The 9,501-nt window shown below is 49.3% G+C and overlaps 1 protein-coding gene across 2 annotated transcripts in view; it reads right to left on the minus strand.

Moving 5' to 3' along the window:
• The window catches only part of Adck5 (aarF domain containing kinase 5), a 16,139-nt gene extending 7,248 nt beyond the window's left edge, over window positions 1–8,891 (minus strand). The window contains exons 1-3 of one of the 2 annotated variants that reach the window (XM_029469767.2): window positions 6,682–7,082; window positions 5,321–5,434; window positions 928–1,031 (exon numbers count right to left, since the gene is read on the minus strand). In XM_029469767.2, the coding sequence (XP_029325627.1) occupies window positions 928–1,031 (104 nt within the window). In that variant the 5' untranslated portion in view covers window positions 5,321–5,434; window positions 6,682–7,082. Of the gene's footprint in view, window positions 1–927; window positions 1,032–5,320; window positions 5,435–6,681; window positions 7,083–8,766 lie in introns of those variants that run through there. The other variant, XM_021184348.3, reaches the window with a different exon arrangement.
• Window positions 8,892–9,501: the final 610 nt, after the last annotated feature.

Raw genomic sequence — 9,501 nt, forward strand, 5'->3', positions numbered from 1 at the left:
TATGGGACCATGTGAGCATCAGAGGGCACCCATCACCTTCGAGGCCCTTTCACTAGACCCTGCAACAACAGCACAGTTGCTGGAGTAGGTCGCCTTCGGCTGCCTTGAACCCTGGCCCTGGCCACTGATGTGAAGGGCTCATCAGGTGGACCAGTAAAGGTCTGCAGTCTACAGACTGGACCACCATCTCTATCCCCACTATGATGTTGCAAGAGATCCTGACTGACAGAAAGTGAAACCTGGTAGGCAGAACAAACCAAACTAAGCAAGCATGGAAAACAAGGGACAGAATAGGGTTCCATACTGCCCATGGCAGCAAACATCCACACACCCGAATACAGTATCAGCTGGAGCGGCGGCCATGCTCACAGCCTTCTATGCCATGGAATACAAAGAGAAAGGGCCTTCTACTGGTGGTGGCGCACGCCTTTAATCCCAGCACTCCAGAGGCTGAGGCAGGCAGATCTCTGAGTACGAGGCCAGCCTGGTGTACAGGGTGAGTTCCAGGAAGGAAGGGAGAGAGGGAGGAGAGAAAGAAAAGAAGAACAGGCCTCCCCCTGCGCACAGAGCCATGCAGCCCCACATTTCTTTTGGCTGCTCTCACCCCTTGCTTAATGCCCCAGTGAGACCCTTCCGCTCTCCATCTCTAAATGAGCCCTGTCTCTTTGATGGAGCAGGTACCTCCATTTGAAGTCCTCCCAATCTGCCAATGTCTGCTCATCATGAAGTTCTTATTGGAAGCACCCGTCTCTACAGATTGTTACCAATCATAGGTTGGGAACCCTGTGGTCTCAGGTTCAAGACACCACAGGAAGATACAAACCCAGCAGGAGAAAATGTCCAGTGTGGGCCTCTCCATCTTTTTGATCCCACAGTCATCCCCCTGCCTGGGAAGGGTGCCTCCATCTGACTGCAGGGTCTCATTACCTTGCTGGCGGGCTCTTGAAGTTTCTCCTGAAGAATATAGCAGGGCATGGCCAGGGCTTCTGCCTGCTCTGCAGCAGGGTAGAATGGAAGTGACACAGTTGCATCTGTGAAGAAGGAAGGAAGACAGCAAGGGTTGGCAGAGGTGCCTGGCACCTACACGGGCCTGGAGCAAACTCTCCCTTAGTGAGGGCCGTCTGTGCTTCCAGGACTCCAGGCAAGAAGCTGGCTAGATATCAGCTTCAGCGACGAAGTCACAGGCTGCCTCCTGGGTAAGAAAGCTGAAGGCAGGAGAGGACAGACATGCTGGAAAATGCCTCATCTCTGAGGGAAGAAAGCGCATCCCGACCTGGCTTGTCCGAGGTAAGGGCCAACAGCAAGTACGTGGTGGCACCCTTCACCTGGCACTTACTATTTCTTGGTGCTGACACCACTAACCATTCACCACAGGAAATAGGCCATACCATGGGCGAAGTGTCAGCAAATGCCCACCTATCAATACTAAGAGGGTGGTCTTATGGAAGTGGCTTTTGTGTTGGACCTTGTTCTGAAAGCAAAAGGTTCAAGGAGAGCTGACTGGGCCAGAGCCACAGCTGGGGAACCACAGGTCCAACAAGGAATTGGCAGCTACTGTTTTGCTAAGAGAACATGATTTGCCCATTTACTGTCTGCTAAGTAATTATGTTTATATCCACAGATCAGCTCTACTGCCACCACTGGTCGGGAAGCTTCTTTTTGCAGTGGGGACAATAACTGCAGACAGTCATAACTGGTCATAGAGTCAAGAATACGTAAGTGACTGTCTTGGCTATAAGCAGGACAGCTATAATCAGCCACACACACACACACACACACAAACACACACACACACACTTCCAAAGCGCAGGAACACTACAGGAGAGGTATGAGAGCCCGAGGATGGGTCAGAGCTCTGCGGGATGTTCTTCTCTGGGCCTGATATGGCTACTGCATTCTTGAATGCGTGGCAGCTATGATTGCCTGCATAAGACATGTGTAAGACTGAACCTATCAAAATAGCCTGTTACAAAGGAAGAGTGACTAGGCAGAGAAACCCTGTCTCACCCCCCCCAAAACAAACAAACAAACAAACAAACAAAAAATCAAGACAGGGTTTCTCTGTGTAGCCCTGGCTGTCCTGGAACTCACTCTGTAGACCAGGCTGGACCTGACCTCACAGAGATCTGTCTCCCAAGTTGCTGGGATTAAAGGCATGTTACCATGCCTGACAATTTTTTAAACTTTGAAAATAAACTCATTACTATGTATACTTAGTATATACTAGTAAAACACAATTATCACCATTATTAATCAGGGTAGGATCACATTATGTAGCCTTGGCTGGTCTGGAACTCATTACATAAACCAGGCTGGCCTCAAACTCACACAGGGCCACCCGCCTCTGTTTTCCTAATGCTGGGATTAAAAGGGTACATTAAAGCTAGAGAGAGGGCCCAGCAGTTTAGATACTTCCTTCTCTGCCAGAGGACCCGAGTTTAGTTCCCAGCACCCACTGGGATGCTCACAACTGCTGTCCCTCCAGCCGCAGGGGACCCCAAGCCTCTGGTGTCCAAGGAGTAGATACATGTGCACACACTCTATGCAGACACATAAACACCCTCACATGGTAGTAAATAACAACAACAACAACAATAAATCTTTTAAAAGGTGTGTATTAGCACACCTGGCAATGAAATATTACGAATAAACAAAAAACAAACAAACAAACAAATAACATAGATAAGCACGTATGGTTGTGCCACCTTTAATCCCAGTATTTAAGAGGCAAAGGCAGGCAGATCTCTGAGTTCAAGGCCAGCATGGTCTACAGAGTGAGTTCCAGGACAGCCAGGGCTACACAGAGAAACCCTGTCTCGAAAAACCGAACAAACAAACAAACAAACAAAAGAGCCAAAGGCAGATGGGTCTCCTTGAGTTTGAAGCCACCCTGGTCTACAGAGTGAGTTCCAGGACAGCCAGAGCAACATAATGAGACTATTTCAAAAAGGAAAAAAAAGATACAAGGAGTTTAAAAACCTCCTGAGAACCCAGAGGCAGACAACAGGGGCACCCCACTAGAGAACTGTAGGCGTGGACCATATACAGGGCCTGAGAGACACTCACAAAACCCCTGAAGCAAGAGTACCTAGGAAAGCACTATTGCTCTTGGGTATGTGTTGACAGCCTTGGTCTCCCAGCCTTCTCTTAAGATGGGGTCTCACTGTGCTGCGGTGGCTAGCCTCAAACTGCTGGGCTCACCAATTCCTCCTGGCTCGGCTTATGAGTAACTAGGACCACAGGTCACTGCACCTTGTGGTTGTGAGCAGGGAATGCTCTTGACCACTGAGTCATCTCCTTAGTCTCCATCAGTATTTCTTTTGTTGTTGTTGTTGTTGAAAAGTGATTTGTGTTATTTTTACTTCATCTGTGAGGATTTGTGCCTTGTGACTGCAAATGCCTGAGGAGCGCAGAAGAGGGTATTGAATATCTGGATCCGGATGGTTGTAAGCCACCCAGTGTGAGTGAACTGAAGCCATGTCCTCTCCAAGAGCAGGAAGCATTCTCAACCATCTCTCCAGCCCATCAGCATCGCTCAAGCACAAAACCTCATGAAGCATGAATCCTTGTGTGGGAGGTACATATGGAAGTGTGGAGAGACTGTCTTAGCTAAGGTCACCATGTAACCCCAATACTCAGGAGGTGTTCATAGGAAGACAAGTTTCAACATCACACACACACACCTTTAACCCAGCACTCCAGAGACAGAGGCAGAAGGCAGCCTGGTCTACATAATGACTTTCAGGCCATCAAGAATTACATAGTGAGACTTTGTTTCAAAAAGGTATTTTTTAAAACTTAAGTACTGGGCTGGTAAGATGGCTTAGCAGTTAAGAGCACCAACTGGCTTGGGTGGGTGGAGGAGCACCCTCATTAGAAGCAGGGGCAGGGAGGATGGGATAGGGTGTTTCTGGGAGGGAGGGAAACCAGGAAAGGGGATAACACTTGAAATGTAAATAAAGAAAATATCCAAGAAAAAGAAAGAAGGAAAAGAAGAAAGGAAGGAAGGAAGGAAGGAAGGGAGGGAGGGAGGAAGAAAAGTATGGCTTATTGCACAACTACAGAGTGCATTAAGCTCACAAAACTATTTGCAAGCCCTTGGAACAGTGCCCGACACACAACACAGGATGAATGTGTGTCCAGCAGGCCAGCACCAAGGCCGCAGGGGGATCAAGGATGCCCCACACAGCACTCCAAGGTCCTGTCCCTGTGCCGGGTCCCTGTTGGGCCCAATGCCTGCTGCTCTCTCCAGCTAACCCAGATGGCAATGCTCATTCTTGCTTTCCCGCTGTTTCCCTTTTTTCCCTTTTCTCTCTGTCTCTTCCCTCCCTCCCTCCCTTTCTTTTTTCTTTCTTTCTTTCTTTCTTTCTTTCTTTCTTTCTTTCTTTCTTTCCTTCCTTCTTTCTTTTCTTTTTTTTTTTCTTTTCTTTTCTTTTCTTTTTTTGTTTTTTTGAGACAGGGTTTCTCTGTGTAGCCTTTGCTGTCCTCCTATCTCTGTAGACCAGGCTGGCCTCGAACTCAGAGATCTGCCTACCTCTGCTTCCCAAGTGCTAGGATTAAAGGCATGCGCCACCACACCCGGCTTTTCTTTTCTTCTCTTCTCTTCTCTTTTCTTTCTTTTTCCCCTGAGACAGGGTTTCTTTTTTTTTTTTTTTTTTTTTTTTTTGGTTTTTCGAGACAGGGTTTCTCTGTATAGCCCTGGCTGTCCTGGAACTCACTTTGTAGACCAGGCTGGCCTCGAACTCAGAAATCCGCCTGCCTCTGCCTCCCAAGTGCTGGGATTAAAGGCGTGCGCCACCACTGCCCGGCGAGACAGGGTTTCTTTATGTAGCCCTGTGTCCTGGACTCCCTCTGTGGACCAGGCTGACCTCAAACTCAAAAGAGATCTTCCTGCCTCTGCCTCCCACGTGCTGGAATTAAAAGGTGTGAGCGTCCACCGCCCACCTCCAGCTGCTTTGCCAACAGGAAGAAAAAAAAAAAAGCTTTACTTCTCTGAAAAGTGAGACCATTTACCACACAAGCAGACCGTCACACCCTGAGAAAGACTTTCACTAAAACTGGGGCTGGGGGACTGGCTGAGAACTTCAAAGGAGTCACTGTCTCAGGAAGGTCACTGCTGAGTACACAGAAGTACGGAATGACTAACGCAGACAGACGCCATGCACAAACTGCTAGGAACAGACCAGAAGCTGAGGGAATAAGTCAGGCTAGAAACAGCTACCTGAGACAACAGAAGCCAGGACACCTCACACACTGCAGCTCTTCCCGTGCTCACAAAATCCTGCCCAGAGCCATAGGCCGAACCGAGCAGGAAACCTACCTATGCCAGGGCTGAGTAGGAAGGGCCTGTGGACAGGACCCTATGCTGACTTCAAAGAGGCAGCCCAGAGATCCAAGCTGAGAAAGCTCACTGTTCAGGACCAAAACTGTCCACCTAGAAAAGGTAACATGCTCTTCAGAAAGACCAGAACAGTGCCAGGAGCCTTGTCTGCAAAGAAGCCGGTGCTGCCTCTGCCCAGCATTAGTTGTCAGTGAAGCCTTGGGTTTTCTGGTGACATAGGAATCTAGATGGCACCTCATACTGAAGGCATATTGCAGAGGGGACAAGGCTGACCAGGTCAGTCCAGCCAGAATACCCTGGAAAGGGGACCTGTCACACCCCTCTTCCAGATGAGCACACGCAGAACCCGGATGCAATGAAAGGCCCCTGTTGGTGTTTATTATACAGGACCCTCTGACTCCCAGGGCCTGGCCTCTACTGTCAGGGCTCTGGTGAGGAAACAGGCTGGAGCAAGCTGCCTCCTCACCCACTGCCGGAGGTTCTTGCAGGCCTGTCCCTCCCCCTATCAGGCTGCCTCCTATCTTTCCCCCACAAAGGATGTAGATAGAACAAAGATTCTTTTAGGAGGCGCTTGTTAATACTCTCTGCCCCACCAGGATTCATTCACAGTCAAAGGTCACAGTCAGGTAGGAGATGGCAGTCTGACTTTGGGCTTGACGTCATCAAGTAAATAAAGCTTTGTGCTGAGAACTCCAGAGCTACCAACCTGGGTTACTGCCGAGGTTACTCAAATGCCTGGGTCCTTCCAAGACAGGAGACCCAGTACCCACCCTTTAAGCTATCTCTTGAAATCTCCATCAAATGAGAAAAAAGCTGAACCCCCCCCAAAAGGCAGAGGGGGCCAAGCCTACAGTCAGACTTTGCCAAAACCCAAATTCCAAACAAGAGGAGGCGTAGGGTCCCTGGCTCATCAAGTCATTTCCCTGACAGTGGAGAAAAAATGAAGGCAGGAGATAAGGTCAAGGAGGAGTGTCCTCGGGCAAAACAAGGCCACAGGGGCAGGGAAGTGCAGAAGACTCAGATAAGGATCGTAAAGATACTGTTTGCTCTAGCACGGCCTGCAGTGCCATGGAGTTATTAAACGTTATATAAACAGCAAAGGGGGTGGGGTGGGGTGGGGTAGGGGGATACAAACTTTATTCTCAAGGTGAACCCCTGTCTTGTGTCTCTGTCTACCATGACCCCCCCTCCAGATCCCTGTGATGCCCACAGCTTGGTTGGCTGCAGCAGCCCAGAAGGAAGCCACCACACTGCTGGCAAACGGACAGAGGGTATCTGTACATTTTCACCCCCCAGGAGAATACTGGTGCCCTGGTACATTGAAGCAGGTCCATACTCACCAGCCTGTGGTGACGTTGACCTCCAACTGTCATACAGCTCCTTCACGTCTTTCAGTTTAGACAGAGTGGCATACAGAGGCAACCTGTGCCTAGTTCTCATGGGTTTGTTTTGGTGGGTTTTTATTTTGTTTTGTTTTATTTTGTTTGTCACTATGTGGCTTGAGACTCACTCTGTAGACTGGCTGAACTCATAGAAATCCTCCTGCCTCTGCCTCCTAAATGCTGTGCCACCGTGCCTGGTAGTTTTCAGCCTTTTTACAGAGAATAAATGTATATACAGTCTGTCTGTAGAAAGAAACATTTGGGGCTGGAGAGATGGCTCAGCGGTTAAGAGCACTGACCTTTCTTCCAGAATGGTCCCGGGTTCAAATCCCAACAACCACATGGTGCCTCACAACCATCTGTAATGGGATCTGACACCCTCTTCTGGTACATCTGAAGACAGCTACAGTGTGCTCATAAAAGTAAATAAATAATATTTTGCCAGGCAGTGGTGGCGCACGCCTTTAATCCCAGCACTTGGGAGGCAGAGGCAGGTGGATTTCTAAGTTCGCGGCCAGCCTGGTCTACAGAGTGAGTTCCAGGACAGCCAGGGCTGAGAAACCCTGTCTAGAAAAATCAAAAAGAAAGAAAGAAAGAAAGAAAGAAAGAAAGAAAGAAAGAAAGAAGAGAAGAGGAAGGAAGAAAGAAGAAAGAAACATTCAACCAGACTTCTCTCCAGCGATTTCATAAAGCAGCAAACACCTGCTCTAAGGAGAAGCTTACAGCTAGACACAGCTGGCTAAAGGGAGATGTCCACACAAGCCAGCAGCCTGCACCATGAAGACTGCCAAGACTCAGGATAGAGCCCTATAAAAGATGACTAGATTCTGACCTTTGATAGACAGCCCAAGGCAGCTCAACAGGAAACTAAGCCACAGACCATCTCCCAAAGTTAGTAGGTAACAGCCTAGAGATTTGAGCTAGAGGAAGTGGATGCTGTTATTGGGAACCTGCAAGGACTCCACTGTACTGTGCAGTAATTCCTAATCAGAGGTTAAAACTCCCCTTTCCGGTAGGGTGGCGGTGGTACACAGCTTTAATCCCAGCACTAGGGTGGCAGAGGCAAGCAGGTTTCTGTGAGTTCAAGGCCGGTATGGTCTACAGAGTGAGTTCCCGGACAGCCAGAGCTAAAACCGAATAACCCAACCTTGGAGGGGGGTAGGCAGGGATCCAAAAACAATAAAACTAAAACTAAAACAAACAAAAAACCCTTGCCTTTCTAGCCAGGCAGTGGTAGCAAATGGCTTTGATCCCAGCAGAGGATCTCTGAGTTGGAGGCCAGCCTGCTCTACAGAACTAGTTTCAGGCCAGCCAGGGCTGTCAAAAAAAAAAAAAAAAAGAGAGAGAGAGAGAAACCCTGTCTCAAACAAAACAAAACAAACTCCCCAGGACTGTCTGGAGGCGTAAGTGACAAGTGATACGGATATGTGGAAAAGTTTTTGCCACTGTAAAGTGCTGTCTGTGTAAAAGGCAACTTGTCTCTGACCAACAGGACTCCCATCAGAAAGCACACACCCAGCAGGGCTGTACACTGCAAGCCAAAAGTTAACCCAACTCCTTGCATCTCATTATCTAAACCTACAAGGCCAGATGTACTAGAAAAACAACTTCGCAGAAGTTTAAAAACAACACAACTGAAGAAGGGCCATACTCCAAGGACAGGGAAGAGGCAAGGACACCCCCAGGGCCAGAACAAGGGGCTAAGGGAGTGAGGGCATGCTAACCCAGCGGGGATCATGGGGTTGTCTCCCTTCCAGAAGCTGATAGACAGAGCAGCTTCCCGGGGAGACCCGAGGTATGCGCTGAGGACAGAGGCAGGAGGAAGAGGACCCTGGGGTGAGGTTAAATAATGCTGAGTCTTCCCAAAGGTTCTGGGGGAAAAAAGAGGAAGTGGGAATCTGAGAGTTCTCCAAAGCTTTGGGGTCGATGGGCAGGGCCCGGGCCTGGGTTGGATCCAGAACCTCCGGGTACAGAGAGAGATCCCAACGCAGGGATGCGGAGCGCAGAGTCAGGGTCCAGGGCGTGCGGGGGCGGGGTCCTCACCGGCCGCCACATGTCCCCGGCAGTGCTCTCTTCCCGGTTTCGCCGCAGACGTCCCTGGTGCCCAGACGACCCCGCGAAAGAGTAGGCAATGCGCTTGCGCACCGGCCCACACGCTCCACACAGACCTGGGTAGAGTGGAAGGGCCACGCCCCCAAAACGTGACGTGACCACCTCGGCTACGCCGCAGCGGCCCCTTGAGGTCGCCCGGGGCATAGCCTCATGGGAGACACCAAGTGATGAGTCTTTACCAAGTTTTTTCCTTTATTGTATGTGGATGTTATGGAACAATTTTCAAGAGCTGGTTGGTGCTTACTTTCCACCGTCTGTTTTATTCCTGTTGCCCTGTGCACGCCAGGCTAAGTTTGCGGGCAATTTTCCTCTTCCCCCTCCTATCTCACAATAGAAGTGCTTTTTACGTTGTTCCAGGAACTTGGCTTCCTAGGGTAGCTCTTTTACCCACTCAGCCATATCCCCAGACCCTTGAGTTGGCTCTTTAATTTTGTCGGGCTCTCGATCCTCTCTGAAAAGTGATGGTGTAACTCAAAGCTGACACTTGGGTCATTTTCACAACTCTCGGTATTCGCTCGCACTGGCAGTTTGGCAGCATCTATTGAGACAGCCACCTAAGCTAGAGACACCCTCGCTTTCTTGCCACCTACGTCAGTTAGAGTTCTTTTTGTTTGTTGGTTTGGTTTTTTTGTTTTTTCTTTTCTTTTTTTCTTTTTTCTTTCTTTT

Source organism: Mus caroli, unplaced genomic scaffold, assembly GCF_978045245.1.
Source record: "Mus caroli unplaced genomic scaffold, Mus_caroli_1 scaffold_16, whole genome shotgun sequence".
NCBI lineage: Eukaryota > Metazoa > Chordata > Mammalia > Rodentia > Muridae > Mus > Mus caroli.